At 38.6% G+C, this 21,733-nt stretch overlaps 1 protein-coding gene across 1 annotated transcript in view; it reads right to left on the reverse strand.

Annotated features, from left to right (window-relative positions):
* Positions 1 to 21,733, reverse strand: part of UST (uronyl 2-sulfotransferase) — a 155,594-nt gene that overhangs the window by 25,330 nt on the left and 108,531 nt on the right. The window contains exons 6-7 of the mRNA XM_015623067.3: positions 8,259 to 8,356; positions 5,962 to 6,119 (exon numbers count right to left, since the gene is read on the reverse strand). Coding sequence (XP_015478553.1) covers positions 5,962 to 6,119; positions 8,259 to 8,356 — 256 coding nt within the window. The remainder of the gene's footprint in view (positions 1 to 5,961; positions 6,120 to 8,258; positions 8,357 to 21,733) is intronic.

Below are 21,733 nucleotides of genomic sequence, written 5' to 3' on the forward strand. Positions count from 1 at the left end.
ATTAGTTGTGCAGAATGTCCTAGATGCTATCGACCTAGTAAAAAAATAAATGTCCTCGGGGATATGCACTGTGACTCTTCCTCTTTCCATGCCCGTCTTGCACACAGAGAACAGGGAATTTGTTTTACAAGAAACAAAAGTACAATTAAACACTTCTCCTAGCTCTTAAACTGTGTGTTTTAGCATTTACGTGGTTTTATAGCATTTCTCTATGCAATATTGAAAGTTGAGACTTCAGAGGGAGAAGAAAAGAATGGTCTGTTCGTGCTTTCTATTTTCAGAACAGGATGTTGGGTGATAAGAAAACGCCACCCAGGCAGAATGTAAATAATCCACGTGTGCTGTTAGCGCTGGGAGCGCCGCACACACAGGCACATCGCTCCACCTGCTGGACAAAGCTGCTCTGCTTTGACACACACAGGACACCTCTCATCAGAGACCTGAACACATGCTCCCCAAGTGTTACACAGGTAGCTGCTTCCCAAGTCCAGCCTCATGTTTTGCCTCCATGTGAAATTTAGAATTCTCCTGTCCTGCGATAAAGTTTAATAGTCAGTGATTCCTGTTCAAAGTATTACTTAGGGAAAACATAAAGCTCCTCTAGAGTGCAAGGCAAAAGAAAAGACAGGGTATTTGGCATCTCCAAAGCTTTTAAACATTTGAATGTGTTTGAAACTTTAGAAGTGATGCAAAAAACCCCACAAAAAAACCTCACCACAAACCCCCTTAGTATTTAAATTAAAACGAATCCATGCTGATTTTATTCACCCATCAAGAGTGCAGGTGCTTGCAGGAGAGAGAAGGGTTGGGCACTTAAGCACAGGAGATGAGCCAGTGTATTCCCTTTCCATTTACCAGTCACAACCCTCTCCAAAAAGTGCAGCTCACAAGAAGCCAGCAGAATAAGAAGCCTCATAAAATTTTCCTAATTTTTTCTTTACTTTCATTTTGTGTTGAACAAAGGCAGAATATAAGATGATGTTACTGTTTAAAGACACTCCACAAAAAGCACTGCCTCCTTCCACCAGAGTCCTATGATAATTTCTTACTCCAAGTTTTTGCTCTTGGAGGTGGTGCCTGTAGACACATTCACTACAATTTCTCAGAGGGAAAACCCCCTTGGTTTCTGAACTTTTCCAAATGAATGGTATCTGAACCATCTGAAGGCTCGTCCCACCTTCAGTGCTGGCCTGGCACAGGAGTGATCTTCAGCACTATGCAAAGACTGCTGAGCTTGACTGCACCCTTTTCCTAACTCCATCAAAAATGCTTTGCTTCTCAGGACCTCAGCTCTGCAATAAAGACAAATATAGGCAGCATCTATCTCCTTACTGGGTTTGAAGACAAGGGGAAACTTATGAATAGAAAATGTCAAGACTGTATCATTACATTCATGAACATAGTGGATTAAAAAAATTAGAGGGTTTATATTACTTGGAATAATATTACCACTACAGCTAAAAACATTCCCTGTAAATTCAATTCTTAAGAGAACCAAATTTTCATGGCATTAAAAAAAAATTACACTTTACTTAAACAATATATTTTCTTTCAGATGACAGTGTGAGTTATTTCATTGCATTCAATAAAATTCAGTCTGAAAAGCTTAAAGTCAGTCTTCTTGTTATAGAGTAAGACCTATACATTCTCCATGCTAAATGCACCTTTCAGGAAACAAAGGGTTTTTTTCCTGGTATTGGGAAGAAGTGTTTTTATAGGGCTTCTGGTGCCAAAGAAAATTTATGAACTCCCACAGAGAGGTGTGAGGATATGGCTTATTTCTGAGGCGATAAAATACCATTTAATTGCTTATTGTTTAACACTGGATGCTGTTAAATTTTACTTCATGCCACAGAAGTTGACAGGACAGAAGAAAACTCTGTTTTGCTGAGTACAGTACGTATATTTTTGTCTCTTAGAAACACCAAAGATATGAAACTCATGTGTGTCCATTAAAAAAACCAAAAACCTGTGTAATTATTCTCTGTGTTCTGGCTACCAGCCAGGTTACAGAAATGACCTATAGCCAGCAAAATTGAACAGGACTCACCACTTCTTTTTTTCCTTCAGCCCCTGAGAGTGAGGAGAGATTTTACATGTCAAGTTTTGTTATAACTATTTCAGGCCTTTCAAAGAGTTAAAGAATACTTTCAAATTCTGTGATAAATATAATCTAAGGCTCTGCAATTGGATCCTATCTGCTTCAACACTGGGGAAAAAAGACAAAATTTTGAGCACATTTTAATGTGTTAGCAAAGAAAGCTATCAAAAACAAAAAATATTTTTGAAATTTATTCTACCCATCTATTCATCATCTATTGATTTCACAATCTGCTGCCCCCATTCCTGCCTTTTTAATCCCTTGTCAAAGCCAGTTTTGGCTGTCAAGACAAGTTTGTAAATTTGGACAAGATAGACATCAAAAAAGAGAGTCCTTTTGCAATTCTTGGCTTGATATTAAGATAATGCTTAATTTCAAGGAGGAGTGGAGACACAGAATACCAGGAAGCCCATAGCTTTAAAGTACTGTACAAGATAAAACCAGATTGGTTCCAATGAAAACTTTAGCACCACAAAGAGCTTTCACATTTTATTACGTGTGGTTATAAAACACAAAAGTCAAAATATTCGGCATATAGGATAGCTGAATGCAACCTTTTTGTTAATGCAATGAGGGAATAAACCTTCCTAGCGTCCTTTGACATTAAAATTTTTTGTCATGCTGAATTGCGAAGTTTTTTTAACTTTTTACCTTTCTTCACAGGTTCCTTCTGCCAGCTTATATCAGACAAATCATTAGCATCAGCAAGAAAAGCACTTGATTCATACTGCTTTAAGCAGTTACCTGTGTCATCAGGTATACAGACAGACAGTAGCTTTCTGATGAAAATGCCACACTAACTTATCTGATCACAGAGCTGCAGTTTTAATGATCTGTTTCAGAACAACAGCAGAAAAGTGCTTTTGAAGATAAAACAACTACAGGCTTTGTTTTCTCCTAAGAGAACACTGAGCTACGGTTTCTTGATAAATATTATTATAGTGCTTCAGATGAGAAATTTCCCTACAGACACAAAAGAAACAGAGAACTTTGAATATGGCCTGCACAGTTCAGAGGAGCAGAGATGAGGAAAAGTTTCTAAATTTCCTGATTTCTTTATTAACAACGTATACTAAAGGTTTCCAATACTAAGAAGTTTGCTTAGATGGGAGCTACAGTGATCTGGTGACAATCCAAAGCACCTGTAATGAGAGAGTCTCAACTTCAGGAAGAAGGGATTTAACCTACAACTCCTGCAGATGTATCTTAAATGCACATGTGATTTTATGGGTTTGATAACATCAGGCATTTTGCTTCCTATAGCAGGAAGGTGCTTTTAATACGGTTTAGATTAATGATGTTGGTGGGACAGCAATCACATGTTTCCTACTGTGATTTCTAATCTATGTCATCCACTAAAGCAACACTGAATTGAAACTGTCTTTCTTCAGCTACTTTTTGCTTAAAGGCAGCTCTACAAATCCAGTTTCTGAATTATTATTATTATTATTATTATAATAATACTGCTTGTTGCAAGTGGATTCTGGTGCAGATATTCACAGATCTGGAAGTGAATCACCTTTCTGTACATGTTCTTCATTGTGTTTTCCTCATATTATTACATGCAGCTGACAAAAAATAAAGTTCTAAAAAAACTTTCCTTCTTCATGTGGAAAGAGGAAAGACTGACATAAGAGAATCTCAAGTGGAGCAGCAGGTTAGCAGACAACACTGTAAACTGCACAGATTTATGCAAGTGTTAGTTGTAACAAAAGGTCACTTTTAGCCCAAGTTATCTGCTGCTTTGTGTAACCACCACACAGCTGGCGGAACAGCAGGTCTTCTTCCACATGCTTCATATGCAACAGCAGAGGGTGTTGCAGATCAACAGAGGTCTAAGATGCCCTGAGGAGAACAATGTAGGATTTCTTACACACACTACTTGAATATTTTATATTTTTTGGCTGATTCTGTTAAGGGTTTTGTTTTTTTTTTTCTGTAAGCATTAGCACCAACTCAGAAATAACCAGAAAATAATTATTATAGAAAAAAAAAATCCTCAAACATATGCATGTATGAAAAGAGGAGGAGTTAACTTAAGGAAACTGTTTTCTTACTAATATGCCCTGTCGATAAATGAATGGGAAAGATAAAATAAAGGTTTAATCCACCCAGGGAACACTGATGGAAAGCGGTGAATCTTTAGACATGACACAAGACCCATCTTTCACACGAAATCCCAGAGGAAATCACTGTCCTGTAACAGGTGATCAAATTTTCTCTAGATACTTGAAAATACAAGAAAGATTAACCAGCACTTAATGATTCTGACAGATTGCTTATTTCCCACCTGACGATTTCTAGGGCACCATGATGAAAATCACAACCCTGCGTGCTGCTAATTAGCTTCCCTCATTGTAAAAGAAGTGAAAATACATGATGCACTGAACAGCTGAAGAAGTCATATAAACTCAAAGAAAACTCTCATGGCAGAGAGAGCATATCCTTCTATTGATCCCCCTGCCTTTTTTTTGTGTAACATCCCTATGGGGAAACCTTTGAGACCAAACTGTGCAAACCTTTATGATCACTTCCACATACTACAAACATAGGTATTTGTATTTTTTAATTTATAAAGATAAGGAAAATACCTGATCCCAAAATGGGCATTGCTCTTATGTCAGTACAATACTCTCTAGTCTGTTATTAAGCAAAATTGCTCTATTGGCTGGATGTGGCACCACAAAGTTACACTCCCACCTTCAAAGAGCTGCCTTAACTGCCTGATTGCAAGCAGGCAATGATCCACTGCAAGCATGTTCAGAGAAAGAATGCCATACTTTCCCTAGTACCTGCATCACAGCTAAATACAGAATTTCCCAAGATGTATCTTCAAAGAAGGGTTTGGTGGGCAGTCACACACAAATCCCAGTTATGGACAGAGTCCCATAATTTCTCCAAAGTGACTGACAGCTGTAATAGCTGTTCTCAGTCAGAAGCTAAATTCAATCTTTGTTCCATGTGCTTTGAATATAAAGCTTGGTACAAAATACACATATTAATGGCTGTAGGCATTTCACACTGACAAAAATGCAACTGAGTCACAAAGGAAGAAGGGAAGTTTTACCCTTTCTTGGTGCACACAGGGTTGATGTGCCAGTCAAATGCAAGCAAGAAATCAATTCTGCTGGAATGACATGCACAGCCCTCCAGAAGCATCATATTTATTTTTAGGAATAGGACACAAGACTGCCTTTTAAAAAAGTCAGCAATAGATGTTGGAGGGATGGATTGATGTTGAGAACCCTTACAGATTGACCATGGGAGGCAAATTAAGGAGAAGACTGAGTGCTCTCCATTTTCATTTCTCTACTCCAATCTCCTAAGTATTTTTCCTCAGCATGCCTTGTATTGGAAGCGCTGTAAATGCACATTCATCTTTGAATTTTACTTCAACTCAGCTCAACTGAAGGTTCATTTTATTCCAACTCATAGTCAAGGCTGAGGGAAAATAAGTAACTTGGTCCTGGAGAATATTCCAAGTGTCCAGCTCCCCAAACCATTTCTTGAAGGTTTATTTAAGTACATATTGCTGACATCATTTTCACAATATTTTGACAGTATTATTTGAGAACTGAGTATGACACAATTAAAAGAAGAAACCACTCCAGTGGAAAATGGGTAGCTTTCTGGCATGTGGGAAGATCACTCAGCAACAAGTGCTTGCAAGGAAAGAAAATCACACAGTAACATTAACGATACAAGTGGAATATGTGACCTTCCCCTATCATCAAATCTGCTCCCTAAAAGGGAGATAAACTTCTTCATTGACTGAACAAGAGAGAAACATGTACCCTGCAGCAGCTATGCAGATTTAGCTGAAGTTTCCATAAGAATAGCTTTTTAATGGAAAAAGTTACCTGGATTTTTGTAGATGCTAAGCACATCCTTGAAATAATGAGGTAAGAATCTTTCTAATAAAAGCAGCACATCCTCCAACTCCTCCAGAATGCCCACAAGCAGAAAATTTTCATTAACGTTCAGCTTTGCTCTTTCAAGGGCCCATTCACCAGGCTCCCTGTATGAAATGGATGGGGGAAGATGGAGGAGGGAAAAAGAAGAGTTTAAATATGCATTTACGTCTCAAATTCAAATCAAGAACACAAGTGAATAAAAAATACATTCAGTGCTATACTTAGGACAAAAAAAGGCCCCCCACCAAAGCCAAGTAGCTTACCGAGCTTTTTCACGCAACATCAAAAATTGGATTGGCATGTAAAAACAGGATCACATTAAAAGGAGGCTAATCACTGTGTGAAAGTACTCCATTCTGAAGATATCTTTTGCCAAGTTGTTTATAAGCTCAAACTTATGAACTTTGGTATTTCATCTTGGAAGCACAACCTGTCTGACAGGAAGAATGACTGCCCTTTGATGTTGGAAGGTGCTGAGGGGTGGTGGTGTCCCTGAGCTACATCAGGAGAACTGTTGGGACCAACCACTGCCTGCTGTTACTCAGTAAATCCTACACAGGACACAACCATTTCCCACTTTGTCCTTCATTTTTACTTTTGCCAAAGTCTCCAGGAGTGTTCTGTTCCCTGTCATTACCCCTGGTTGCCCTGCAGCTTTGCAAGGCAAAAGGATTTGCATTTTTTTTGCTGTGACTGATACTGGTTTTGAAGAATAGTTGAGGGTTCTTCTGTCTTTTTTCCCAGCAGGAGAAACTGGCAGGACTTCACTACATCTTTATGCTTCTCTGTTTCCCAAAAGCACGATGTAGTTAGACAACCGTATGAATCCTAAATTCCGTATAATAATTCATATTATGTTCTGGGAGCAGCAGCCATCATTCATACTGACATGGGATATAATGCCAGGGGTCCCAAGCTAAAGGAAATCAGTTTCCCACGCTGCCTAGGAGTAGCTGTAAATCACACCTTTTCCCTGACCTCATTAGGTTATTGCAGACCCTATGCAGCAGTGAACTTAACATCTGTCTGAAGCTCTTTCTGTGTCATGTGGAAAAGCTTACTACTTTCCACTCCTGCTAGAACAGACTTGTAGCAGGTTTTTCATGCTCTACCACCTTCTGTGCACTGATCTGTTTTCTGGAAAAGCAAAATGTCCCAACAAACACTATGAGCCTCCTGCTTGTAGCTCCTTATTGGACTAAGAAGTAGCTGAAGGAACTGCAAGGGTATGACACGAGCCAAATCTACAAGGTACAAAACAGTACTTCAATATTCTGCTTGGGAACCTCACAAAGATTTTGTGAAAGTATTCACGCGTGTGACTGTTGTTAATGGGATTACTCGCACATGCAAGTTAAATGTGCAATCATAAGCATTTGCAAATAAGGCCAAAATACGTTAAAAAGAAAGTGTCATGAAAATTAAGTCATTAATCTGTTTTGTAATGAAAATGTTTTGTTTCTTATACATAAACTCTCTTCAGCAGAAAAAAATAAGGCAGGATTTTACAACATAGATATTTAGAAATTAAGACAGAAGAAGTAACACATTTTCACTTGTTATTACTGCTACAAGAAGTATGGCTTTTCAAAGAAATTCTGGAAAATGTGCAGTTGTTTCATTATGGAGAAGCCTGAATAATACAGAAACAGAACACCTTGAACACACCTAATAAAGAACATTTGTAACCAACAATACAGAAGTATTTTAAACCAAGAAAGTATTTTAAATTATTCCTATATTATTGCACAAAAAAATTACTATGGTATCAGTAATGCAGCAATATTAGAATGGCATACACAGATGATAAAAATTAGGTAACTCAATTAAAGCAGTAGAAGACTGCATTTTACATAGTTTTAAGCATGAATATGGTTTCTTACATGGACACAGAAACATGTATTCCTCATATAGACCTGATACAAGCATCTGAGTAAATCAAAAACATGTATTACAAAATTACAGTGCAGATAAAATGAGTAACCCGAAAAAATATCTACATAAATACATTCATATTTGATGAATTATTCATGCCATAAATAAAGAAAAAAGAACAGTGCTACATTTGTCATGCCCTCCCTACTTCAAAATATATGCATGCAATTACCACAAACAGTTCTATATTCCCTGTACTTTTATTTTTCTCTTGTACTTCAAATAATGCCATTCTTTATTACCAATTTCTGACAAAATGTTGGCAGTAGCTATTGCTGAACAAATTGAAATACCTTGCATATATTTACCTGCATCTTGGATGCTGTCCACAGAAATATGGTATGATGTAAAATAACCTGGGATTAGAACATTCAGGGTAGTTTTCAAGGATACATACATTAATGTCCTGTGGGGGAGGAAAATAAAAAAAAAAGACTGTATTTTCCTTTCTCTATTAGCAACCATTTTCTTTATCTCATACTTTTTATAGTCATCTCAGGGTCAAAGAGTTGTGCTGAAGCTATAAAAAATATCTTAAAAGTCATCTATTGGTCCATTCATCTACTTCTAAATATCAGCAGGGGAAACAAAAACTTATTTTGTCCAAAAATGCACAAAGCAATTTTTCCTCCTTGCTGCAAACCCCATAATTATTATATTGAAATTACTGTATGATTCAAAATGGGACACATTAATCAGCTTTCATACTGAGCAACATTTTAAATATTCAGAAGATTATTTTCAGATTCTTCTTTTTTCTAAATACACCCTGAAGAAAACCTGAAGTATCCAGAATAAATAAAATTGAGACAACAATTATTACCTGGTCCCCTCCCCCTACTTTTTTTACATTCTGCTGCATTCAATGACTGTAATTTGTATATCTCACTCAGTATTATAACATACATCACTTTTGGTTACAATTCTGTAAACTTCTCAGATTTTCAGAACTGAACTGTGCAAACCCTACTGAGAAAAGGGGTTATTAAAAAGTATTTATCATTTTCATGAAGTATCATTCATCAAATTAGAAGCTATTTATAATTTTTCAAAGACTAGGCATAGCTACTGAACCCAGAGGAACTGCATTACATTTATAGCTTTACTTCAGCACAATAATAAGCATGTGGGATTGAATTCTGTTATCCTTATTTAATCTAATAGAGCCTTACTCTGCAAGCAGACACACCCACTCCAGAGACACACAGTGCAAAAAATGGGTGAGGCAACAAAAGCAAGGATGGGAGGATCTCACCTCTGCAGAATCAATCTTCATTGTTATTTAGATATGTGCTTTCACAATGCTGTAGGCGCTATACAAATCAATACCAAACCAACAACTAAACAAATGCATATTTTATCAAGTAAATAAAACGTGATAGAGATTCCACAAGACAGATGTGCATGGCAGCATGGAAAATATAGACAGCACCCCCTGCTCTCCCAGGGCAGGGCAGGGCAGGGTACAGGCCTCCAGCCACAGCATCTGCATCTGAGGCCTCATCAGAGAAAACCTCTTCCCAGAACTTCAGTTCTCTCAACCAACCTCATTACATCCCCATTGGGTCTGTAAGCCTTTTAAAATGCATTTCTGATTCCTACTCTGTCTCACACTTATGTGAATCCAACTTTATAAGCACACCAGAAGACCCTGGGCTAGGAAGTAAATCACATGGTGAGGAACCATTAAAGAAAACATAAAAATTGCCAACTGGGATACAAACAACCCATTTCCCCTGCTCCCCACAGTATATTCAGGGTGTGCCTTAAATACATACCAGATTATTTATGGTCATGACCTGAATTTTGACATTAAAGGCTCTGAGCAGAAGCTAACCAGCCCCCCATTTTGCATATTATGATTACTAAGAAACCTTTCTGTGGATGCATAGATTGGACATGCAATGTGTCTCTCCTATCATCCCAACAGCATTTTTTAATATTAATTAAATTGCACTTCTTTAAAGGCTTATTGTGCTTTAACTACAGACACCACCAGAGATGTTTTCAGTGATATATATTTTTTGCTTTCATAAGAAGCTAAAGACCTGCAATGAATTAATAAATTTCTTGGATTTTAAAAAACCTGAAATATGCCCTGACAATACTTGAAATTATGTCCAAGCTGGCTTGCCTTTGATAGGTTAGATGGAAGGTGGGTAGTACACCTACATAAGTCTTAAAAATCTGTAGCAACACCCAGCTAAGAACATTACCTCTTTTCTCACTCTCATACAAAGGTGAATGGACATTAGCTCCCAACAAAGAAACTTACCATTTCTTTGCAAGAGTAATGAATATGGTGAGCCAGAAAATATTCCCTGAGATGAGTATCAATACCCAACACAAAAGTGTAACCAGGACCTTCTTGTAATTGTGAAAACAATATTTGATTCACATGGCCAGAGAAACAACTGTATAATAAAAGCAATGTAAATTCATTTGGAATTGAAAATCCTGAAATTGCAGGAAAATCCTGCAGCTTTAACAAGCAAAAATTTGATACTAATTCAAAAAGAGATTTTTAGTGTTCTTTGTAGGCTACACTGATACAGGAATACTGAAACAACCAGACTGGCTCTAATCTAATCTTCCCCACTCCTTGCTGATAACTCAAGGTTGAAGACAAAGGCCAGGTGAGCTTTCATAGAAACCTACCATCTTTTGCCACACAAGGACATGCACCTCACCCTCCTGACACCAGAAGCATGAGGCTTTCTCTGCAGTAGAAGCACTGTCCCTTCCCAGGCTTTGTTTACCACCACTGCTGAGATCTGTATTCCAGCTGCTGGGGTGTCCTCTTGCATTTGCAGCACCCACTCACTCCATGAGATGTGAAATCGGTTTTCAGCCAAAAAGTGGGTGATAGAAAGGTCAGCCTGAGGTGTGCTAGTCATTACAAAGCTTAAACACACCTACAGGAAGATATGTTTTGGTGCTCAGGAACTTCTGGGTTTTTTCCAAGCATGGAAATCCAAGGTGAAATGACATTATTCAAGGCAGTGATACTCTCCTAAGCAACATTAATGAAGCTACATCTCCCAGTAAGAGAAGATACTTTCTCAGCAGAACACAGATCTTTCAGGGCAGAAATATTTCTATCTACAAGGCGACAATGACAAAAATTTGCAAGATGAGAGATGACAACCTTGCTCATTTAAATCACTGGAGGAGTCTTGTAAAAAAATTATTTTAACAGTCTGGAAAAATACAGATGGAAACACACAGAGCTACTTTGATCATAACCTTTCATAATAAAGAAAGCTGTATTTTACTTTATTCTTTAGCTCCTGGCTGTACAGTTCATATCACTCACATCCCACTGGGCTTGTGTCTTCAACAGGGCAGTGGGAGGCCTGGCAATCAGTCCTGCAGCTCCAAGTAACAACAGAAACTGTCCTTCTTTTAAATAGTACTATACTTTTCTACTGATGCAACAATTTTGTCTGAAAAGTTAAACTGGTAATTTCTGCTTCCTTCTACTGTAAAATTGTCTTTGAAATAAAAAGCAAAACGTCCCTTAATCCTTTAATCTTTCCATGAGTCAGACTACTGATCTATCAGAAATATATCAAAGGTGTATTATTAATATGTTTTTTGAGATTAATAATAAACAATTTCATTTTCCATGGTGAGCTCATACGTGCTAGAAGAGGAAGTCAGCACCTGATTAAAAATATTTAATAGAATCATTGAATCATCAGGTTTGGAAGAGAACTTCAAAATTATTTAGTTTGACTACTAACCCAGCACCACCATCATCATCCTTAAACCCCAAGTGCCACATCCAGATGCCTCTTAAACACTTTCAGAGATGGTGCCTATCATCTCCCTGGACAACTTATTCCAATGTCTAATACCTTTCAGTGAAGGTTTTTTGTTTTCTAATATCTAATCTGAACCTCAATCATGCAACTTAAGGACATTTCCAACCATCCTTTAATTTCCTCCTTATTAAAACTCCTTTCAGGTAGCTGTGGAGAATGAAGGGCTACAAAATTCCTTGGGGAATTTTAATGCTATCACAAAAAGAGCAAATTTAAAAGTGTTCTTTTGTAGAGCAATTACTAAATAAACAATTTACTGAAGTCAATGTCTTATGACAAATACTGTACCATATAGAAAAAGATGTGACACAAGATTTTAAAACTTTTTTCCCTCCTAATACAAAATCCTAAGAGTACTGATAGAAATAAAAACTTGATTTTTATCCAGTAAAAGGAGCACCCAAATTAAAAAAAAAAAAAAAAAAGGAGGAACAATAAAAAAAATAATCTTGGGTTTCAAGGCATTCCTTATTTTTTGATTATCTGTGTCTCAACCAAAAATTACAGAAACACCATATTTTGTTCTAGATGCATTACAATTATTAGTAGCCCTGACAATTTAAAATAAGGAATCATAACTCAAATACATACATGCCTTGAAAATAATTTCCATTCCATTTCCATCTGTTCATCTGTGGAAAAAACACCAAAATATCCTTTCTCTCACAATCAAAACAAAAAATACACATCCTCTTTCTACGCCCTGTGAGATACCACAACTTCTGTGAAACCAGGAGACCTTGCTCACAGCCCAAGAACAGTGCATGCTCCTTCAGTCTGAAGAGTGAAGATGTGGGGGTGTGTCAGCAGCAACCTAAATTTCAAGTTTTCATAAAAGGAAATGAAATAAAAAGATGTGGAAAACCAGTGACTGAGCCCAGTCTACGGTGACCTCTCCTGCTTACAAGGCTGTTCTTCATACACCACTGCAGTCAGCCGTGCAGTCTAGTCCTCACTGTTGCCAGCCAAGGAAAATTCTTCCACTCTCCTGAGAGCCACCGAGAATCCTCTCACAGCTTATAAAGTGTTTTCTCACATAGTTGGTGTATGTGAAGAGGTCAAACTGACCATTACATGCTGAGGACAACACTGCATCATGTAAACTGAACACAACCACACTACAAAAACCCTAACAAAATTGCCCACCTTTTCTGGCCAAGTTAGGGAGCTCTGGGTGGCCTTGGAGTGATTGGAAGGAAAATGTAAACATGATGTATCAGAAAAGGGCTTGTGAGTACAAATATGACATGAAAGAAGGAAAAGCACAACTTCTGACTTTGGAAGGCTGCACGAGGACACTGAAAAGTCAAGGTATAGTTGTCATGAAGGTTTCCAAGTAGAAATGGAACTTACTAAATCTTATTTAGGAGCTTAAATTATGTACACATTTTAGTGAAACGTAAGATGCAATGCAATACATTTTCAACCCTAGTTAGAGACAGTTTTACTTCACCAGGTGATATTTAATGTTTCTATTCAATCTCAATGAAGTATTTGGATAACTAGAGCCACACAGCAGCAAGATTAGTTATTTCTTTCAAATACATTTGGTATCTGTTTGTGCATCTATGCCAACAGCACAGGCAGCAGATTGCTGTGGGGTGGGCAGGTGCTGGGCATTGCTTCCCAAATCAGCATTGCTAACACAGACAAAGCCAAATGTTTCTCATCCTGTGCTACTGTTGTGGCACTGAGGCCCTCCAAGGTGGGGTGCCAGGTGGGATGGACTGTGCCAAACTGTGGGATAATTGTCCTCCGGAGCTGACAGCAAGCTGGACAAGTTTATTGGGACACCAGTGGCAGGCTGCAGAGTGAGCAGTGGGCATCCTGGGGAGAAGTTCCACAAGACAGCAGAGCAGATCCAGCTAACCCTAGAATGCAGGACTTCTATCCCCAGATGCCCCCCTGCACCAGCTGTGATTGCCCCTTCACTTCTGTGAGGCTCGGCCAGCTCAAAAAGCAACAGAAACCTTTTTTCTGTTCCTCCTCCACTGCCTTCTGGTCTTCTAACCAGGAGAGTGAACAACATGGGGCTAGCTCACATTAATTAACCACAGCATTCCAAACCTGCACAGGGTGACACAGGCCACAGTGGATGACTTCAGTCACTAGATTAATTTCTTTTACAGGCTTCCTTGGGCATCCACCCTCTATTGTTTGGGGTCCTTCACGGATTGCAGGTGGATTTCTGCTTCACCATGGACCTCCATGGGCTGCAGGGTGACATCTGTCTCACCATGGTCTGCACCATGGACTGCAGGGGAATCTCAGATCTGCTGCTGTAAAACCTCCTCCCTATCCTTCTGCATCGACCTTCCTGTCTGCAGGGCTGTTCCTCTCATATACTGTCACTCCTCTTTTCTCCAGCTGCAATCGTTCCTGTGCAGTAACTGCTTTCCTTTCTAAAACAGACCATCCCAGAGGCACTACCACCACCACTGAAGGGCTCGCCCTTGGCCAGCAATGGACCCATCATGGAGCTGGCTGGCATTAGCTCCACTGGACATGGGGGATTCTTCTGCAGCTTCTCACAGAAGCCACCCCAGTAGCCCCTCTGCCCTCCAGTCTCCCACCACCGCTACCAAAAGGTTGCCATGCAAACTCAATACATTTTTGTAAAGGATAATTCTGGGGTTTCTTCCAACTGACTTTCCAATTTCTTCCGGCAAAATGCCTGTTTTTACTTTCCTCTCCCCACCACCATATAAGTAAATAGGCTGCCAAGTTTAATTCCCACTTTTTTTTTTTTTGCCTGGGCTGATTTGCCTGGACTCTTTTGCTTGGGCTAATTTGCCTGACTTTTCAGCCAACAATGTATTGAGCTCCTCTTTCTGGCATCTTACAAGTGAAGTGGCAGCTAACAAAACAGCATCTTCTGCTATCCTTCTACATTTTCATTAAGTGCAGACATAAGTTATTCATTCATATACAATGTTTTGCTGCCATTGACATAGCCAAAGTGATGAACTATGCACACAATGCTACTGTTTAGATGTGACAAACATGAAACGCATTTGTACATCACTATTTTCTAACTTAAAATTATGTACAACATCACAGAAATACATAGGTGGATATATTTCTCTCTTTTCTGTTATCAGAAATCATGTTAGCAATTTGTCAAAGGTAAGTTTTACTGGTAAGAATGGAATCACTTCATAGTTGTAAGCAGATAAAATCTTTATTTTCCATTACTTTTGTATTTTTCACCTCAAAACATCTTAGTACGGGAAATATATTTAAAAAAAAAATAGAAAGAAATTGCCAAAAAAAGGGCAAGTGGCTGCCAGCTGGAAGCAGTGTGCAAGCATTAAATAACCATCCTGTTATAGAGGGCACAGTTCCAGGGAAGACCAAAAATGAAGATCATTATACTGTAATCAAGAATGAATCCCACTGGCAACTAACAGCAGGGAGACAGTACATCTGCTAATTCTGTTTACTAACATTTCTTCATAAAAGAACCTGGAATTTTTTTCTGCTTGGATGACAAGCTTTAATAAAATCCATTAGGGAGGGCATATACTCAATTCTGCAAGTGCCAAGCAGGAAATACCCACCACCTCAAGGACTTTTCAGCCCTCCTTAATGGAGGGCATGTGGTCTCTAGCAAATTGATGACTTTCAGAAAAGCAGCAAGTCATAGAATGGTTTGGGCTGGAAGGGACCTTAAGATCACCTAGTTCCAAAGCCTCTGGCAAGGCAGGGACACCTTCCACTAGGTCATGTGCAACAAAACCCTACTCAGCCTGGTCTCCCCAACACTTCCAGAGATGGGGCATCCACAACTTCTGTGGCAACCTGGTCCAACAACCATCAGAGTAAAGAATTTCTTCCTAATCTCTAAATCTGCCATTTTTCAGTTTAAAGCCATTGTCCTGTCACTACATTCTATTTTTACAACGTCCCTCTCCAGCTTTCTTGTAGGCCCCCTTCAGGTACTGGAAGGCTGCTCTAAGGTCTCCCCTTCTCTTCCTCAGACTGAACAAGCCCGAGAGGTGCTCCAGCTCTAGGATCACTTTCATGGACATCCTCTGGACTTGCTTAAACAGATCCATGTCCTTCTTAGGTTGAAGGCCTCAGAGCTAGATAGAGCACTCCTGGTGGAGTCATAAAAGAAAAATCACAGAAGATGGAGTCTATCTTCTCTTGACCTGCTGGCCACACTGCTTTTGTTGCAGTGCAGGATACAATTGGCTTTCTGGGCTGTAGGTGCACATTTCTGTCTCATGTCTAGCCTTTTATATACCAGCACCCCCAAATCCTGCTCCCCAGGGCTGTTCTCAATCTGTTCAAACCCCAGCCTGTCCTGATACAGATGGGCTGTCTTGTACTTGGCCTTGCTGAACTTCATGAAGTTCACCAGGGCCCACTTCTTGAGCTTTTCTGGGCACCTCTGGATAGCATCCCTTCCCTTCAGTGTGTCAACCACACCACACAGCTTGGTGTCATCTGCAAACTTGCTGAGGGTACGCCCAATCCCACCGTCAGTGTCACTGACAAAGATGTCAAACAGTGCCAGTCCCAATACTGACCCCAAGGAATGTCACTTGCCACTGGACATTGAGCCACTGACTACAACTCTTTGAGTGTGGCCATCCAGCCAATTCCAGTTCCATCAAATACACATCTCATCAGTTTAGAGACAAGAATGCTGTGCGGGACAGTGTCAAATACTTTGCACAAGTCAACAGATACATCCAGCAATTTATGCTCACAAGAGATAGTTTTAGAGCACAGACAAAGTTAAATTTCTGACAGGCAGGAGCCTCATCTTGGAGCTGACTACAAGGCTGAAGTCAGTGGGATGAAAGTGGACAGAGATGCCACTGGTGGGTGATGGTGCTCCTGGTAGGGTGGTCTTACCACACCTGGCAGTGCAGCCTTGGCTGCTCTGGTCCCAGCAAGAAAGGCTGCTACAGAAGATTCAAGTTTTTGAGAAATATTTTAGCCCTTTGCTAAAGGAGAAGCAAGTTTATCTATACTAGGTTACCATTTGTCCAATCTGTTAAAAAAAGTTCACATCCACTCTAATGCATAGCAATGCTTTCCTGCTCCTACTGTCAGGAAACCTTTACTAGTATCTGACAAAAACCACCCTAATGTAATTCAGAAAACTGCTTTGTCTTCATCTTGATGAACTCAAGGAATAGCTGCAGGACATCTGCTTCACAGCAGATTTTTATTCACCTGAAGATTTATATTTCCCTACAGCAATTCATTTTTAAGACCATCTTCTGGACTCTTCAATTTTTCAGAAGTCCTAAAACAGGACAATTTTTAAGTTTCATGAAGGGAATTAAGGAATCATTTCATACCTCTGGCTCCTGGAACCTAACATCTTTTGTTTACCATGAAATGCTGTATCCCAGAAACCACTTTTCTGCTAAAACATTAAAAAAAAACCAAATTGGAGGAGATACAGAGGAAATCATCATGTAACACTGTGGATCATCACCTTTCTAATACACCACTTTTTTAATGTTAAAAGCATCAATGCTCAGCCAAGTATATTGTAATACTAAGACTCTGTGACCTGTATTGACAGCAATTCCTGCTCACAACAGAACAGTAATGTGCATGACCAGATTACTCAGAATGAAAAATCATGTAATGAGAAAATTCACAGGATGTCACAGAATCATAGAATGATTTGGAATGGAAGTTAAAGAGCATCTAGTTCCAACCACCCTGCCAAGGGCAAGGACACCTTCCACTACATCAGGTTGTTCACATACAGAAAAGAGCTCTCTAGAAAGAGCATAAGTCAGGAAAAACAGTCTTGAATTGAAGTGACAGTCAAGACACTATAAAAAAAATGGATAAAATCAACAGAAGATTGCCAGAACCTAGCTAGTATTAGACAACACTGTAATGAAGAACACAATCAGCAAGGGGGAAAACCAGCAACAAGAAAAGCCTCTCTATCTTTAATCCAGTCACTAAAGATGTAATAAACATCCTTTGTCCCAGTACAAAAAAAAAAAGGGGGAGGAAAAGAGAAATGAGGATTATTAAGGATAGAAAGCTAAAGACTGGAATAAAATAGCTGGGAAACGAGACACTGAGTAAGGTTGCACAGCATCTGTGCTGGGACAATTCTTGAGAGCAACAAAGAAGGGTTAACAGAGAAGTAGAAAATTTCTCAGGGAATATTAATGGGAGCAGGTAAGAAATCTGACCTCAAGGAGATACAAAAGGACTCTATAGGGCTGAAAGACATTCAGCATTCAAAACCATAGATCCTTACAACTGGATACTCTGGATGACAAGGAGGTAACCAGATTTAAAAAGAAAAACACGAAACACCAAAAGAATAACAACAACAATAAAATAGAAGTTACATATTTATAGAAGAGAGGTATATCGAGGGCTATTAAACACGGATATGGTGGCAATGTCTGTTGGTAAACTATGTCAGAACCTGGGAGGACACTCAAGAGGAAGCACCTTTTAGCCTGCCCCCAGGTCGAACTGGCTTCCCCAGCTGGGCTGGATGGTGCTCATGTCTCAAGAAGGGCCTAATGCAGAAAATTCACACCTCCACATATGACACAATATCATATGCACAGCCATCAGGGAATTTAAATGTTTCAAAATATCACATTTCCTACAATACAGAAAAGCCTATTTTAATAATGATACATTTCTGTAGTTCACATTTTTCTCCCATTTCTTTCCCAGGTCAAACATTTCCATTCCTTTAAAGCCTGACTGGATACACAGAAATCATACTCAGCAGACTTTAGCCAAAACCTCAAAAATGCTTACATTAACAGAAACACATTTAAGTTCTATGAAAGCCTCGACATCTCGAAGCTAATATTACACATTGTTTTTAGCAGAGGTCCACATAAAATTTTAACAATATAAAAGTTTAAAAGAGGTTTATTAGAACAAATGTCAGAGTTCCATATACCAAATATATCATTGGATAAAAGAAATCCATGAGCCAAAAGGAAATTAACTTCATTATCAATGAGCACTAGATATTATTACTTTCATACATACCAACAGGACAGAGAGATCCCAAACAAACAAAAGAGATCATTCAATCTGCCTTTTTTTTTTAAATAGGACTTCATATGACAAGAATTGGGGAGGAAAATGCTTACTTTCTACAATATAAATCTTCAAAATAAAAGAGTGAAGAGATGGAAAAGGAAAGATATGCCCCACAAAATGAAAAGAATTATTGCAGGCATCAGGAAAGAAATAATTTTGAAAAATTATTAAGCTTCTCCTAATCTGCAGATATAGCAAAATTTTCACTTAAGAAAATAAGCACTTGATAGCTAATACATATTTAATTTCAACATACTGTGCAGTTATAGCTTAGACTACCTGCTGTCATAAATTCCAGTGATACAATTCCCTTTTGCTGAAGTTAAAAAGAGAGAAGCCGTATTCAACATCTCCTGATACGTCTCTGTCACATCAAGCACACTGTCTAGCAAAAAAGGAAAAGAAACATACTGCTGACTTCTGAATTAAAAAAGAGAAAATATATGATTCATCATACAGCACACATTATAAAATTTGGGTTTGACCATTTTTTAAGTTAGATGGTAAATCTCAAAAACCAGAGTACTGGCTTTTAAGAAAAAACTTCCTCATAGTATCAAGGTCTAAATGCCTTTATGTTTCCTTGACCTACCACTTTCGTAGTGGCACTTTAACACAAACCTGTTGAATGGTGAGAAAACAGATACAAGTTTGAGTTGTGGGCTAATTTTACCTTCTTATCAGTCTTCTGCCTAGTGTTGACTGATTTGGAATCCCTCCCTTCATCTCTCAAGGCTGAAATGAAAAAGGAGCTGCAGAGCAGAGAAGAAAATCATACTGCTTCTGCATGTGGCATCCCTGCTGCTACAATTGGAGATGGTTTCTGCTCTGCTGCCCCTATCTAATTTCCCTAGTTAAAATCTTCCCCTTGCTGAACAGTTCTAATGCTTTTCTGGAAAATTACTAATACTTTGCATTATTCATAGCATTGCCATTCTGAATAGTGGGCACAAAATGGAACATATTGATTCCACTTTTCAGTTTGACAAGACTATCACTGTACTGACAACACCAAGTATTAAAAACCTTCTAAAATTACAAGGTTCAGAAGCATAAATAATGTTCCTATTTGTATTTTTTTTTTTTTTTAGTTTTTTAATCTTCAGTCATCTGCTGAAGTTCTTTTCTACAACTATGAAAAACAAAACCATACTTCCTTTCTACAGAGAAACCCAGAATCTCTCAATGCCTTCAGCTCAGGTGCTGTGGCTTTAAAAAGCTCAGCAAGCAACAAGATCAAGTATAAAACCATGAAGGTTAAAAAAATCTGTTAGGAAGGGGAAAAAAAGTGTAAAATATGCTTTCCCCCCCACCCCTTTCTTTTTATCCAAGACAATCTCTTTGGATTATATTCTTAAGAAATTTTTTAATTTTTTTTTTCGTTAGCCCCTGATGAACACTTCAGTTTTCTTTTTTCCTTTCAAAGAGAACAAAAAATTAATTCTGAAGAAAATAATAATCTCATTTAACAATCCATCTTCACCATGGAAAGTTTCCTATTTGCCACCAGTTAGTGGATTTTTTCCCAAGAAAAAGGAAATTACTCTTGACAAGCTCAGTTATGAATAGTGGCTGGCTTTGCTTGGATTAGAGTTCATAGGAAAAAGTTGTGTTCAAGGTAACCTGACTAGACTGTGTTTCAATAACTCAGTGAACAGTAGCCAGCTTTGCTGAAACAATGGCAGTCCATTTTCCAGAGTCTAGAACAACAAACAATTAGCTTAACACCCTCTGTTGGGGTTTTTGGACAGCTTGATTTTGATTTTATGTAAAGCAACTAAATTTACAAGGGATAGAGGAGCTTTGAAAATTCTAGCAAACAAGCAAAAAAGCAGTGCTTGGAATAATAACCAGAAAAAATGGACACTGCTTTTACTTCAAAGGAGAATTTCACTACCTTGTTACACAGGGAATTTTCTCAACTGACACAGCAGGCCTACTGCTTATTCTGAAAGATGGAATTAACATTTCATTCAACACCGCCATCCCTGACACACCCACCATCCCATGATTGTGGTAACTCACAAGCATGTAGTATCATCTGCAAACTGGGGAGGGACATATTTTTGAAAAAGGTAATTCAACTTCAAACACCCATCTTCAGGCAAAAACCAAAACCACATTTGAAACAAGTGATACTTTGGGGCTTTTTTTTTTTTTCACATTTCTTTCTTTAAATAATGTGGAATTATAAGGAAGTCAATAAAAAATTATTTCTTGGCAGCACTACCCTTCTTTACTTGACTGATTATTAATGAAAAAACGGCCAAATGCCCTGAACTCCAACTCAGTAACAACAAAGACAGTTTTACAGTTTATCACACTCTGTTCCCTCACATTTTCTCCTGGTAATATTCTCTCACCAAGTTATGAAAAGCTTCTTTTATTTTTCCTTTTGAAACTGATTAAAATCCAGCACAAAAAGGCTGAAGGAAACAGCTTTCTGAAGGACTCCCTCTGACCATCAGTACCCCTCAAATGTCTAGGGTTATTTCTATTGGGTTTCCAGTTCATTAAACTGCCAAGATGCCTCAGAGCATGTGGTTTGAATCCATCCTTGTTTCAGAGAACAGAAGCCATTAGTCCTTCCACTGTACTAAGCAGCAAAACTTGCCCACTCTTTTGATTGCAGCTGCTTATCTGTCTGGCAAAGAAGCCAATCTGTCACCTCATTGTCTGAAGTACCTCATCCTTTCATATCTTTTCAATTAAAGGAGAAGGGAGGACATTTAAAATGAGTCTGGAGCCTCCAAACTTAGAGTAGTAAGCCTCTTACTCCAATAGAAGCTACTGGTATGCCAAGAACCTCCCAACATAATCCACTCTTGCAAAGGAAGAAAGGAAACGAAAAAAGGAAGGAAGGAGGAAGAAGGGGAAGAGAAGGGGAAGAG

The sequence above is a fragment of the Parus major genome, chromosome 3, assembly GCF_001522545.3.
Source record: "Parus major isolate Abel chromosome 3, Parus_major1.1, whole genome shotgun sequence".
In the NCBI taxonomy this organism is placed as follows: Eukaryota; Metazoa; Chordata; class Aves; order Passeriformes; family Paridae; genus Parus; species Parus major.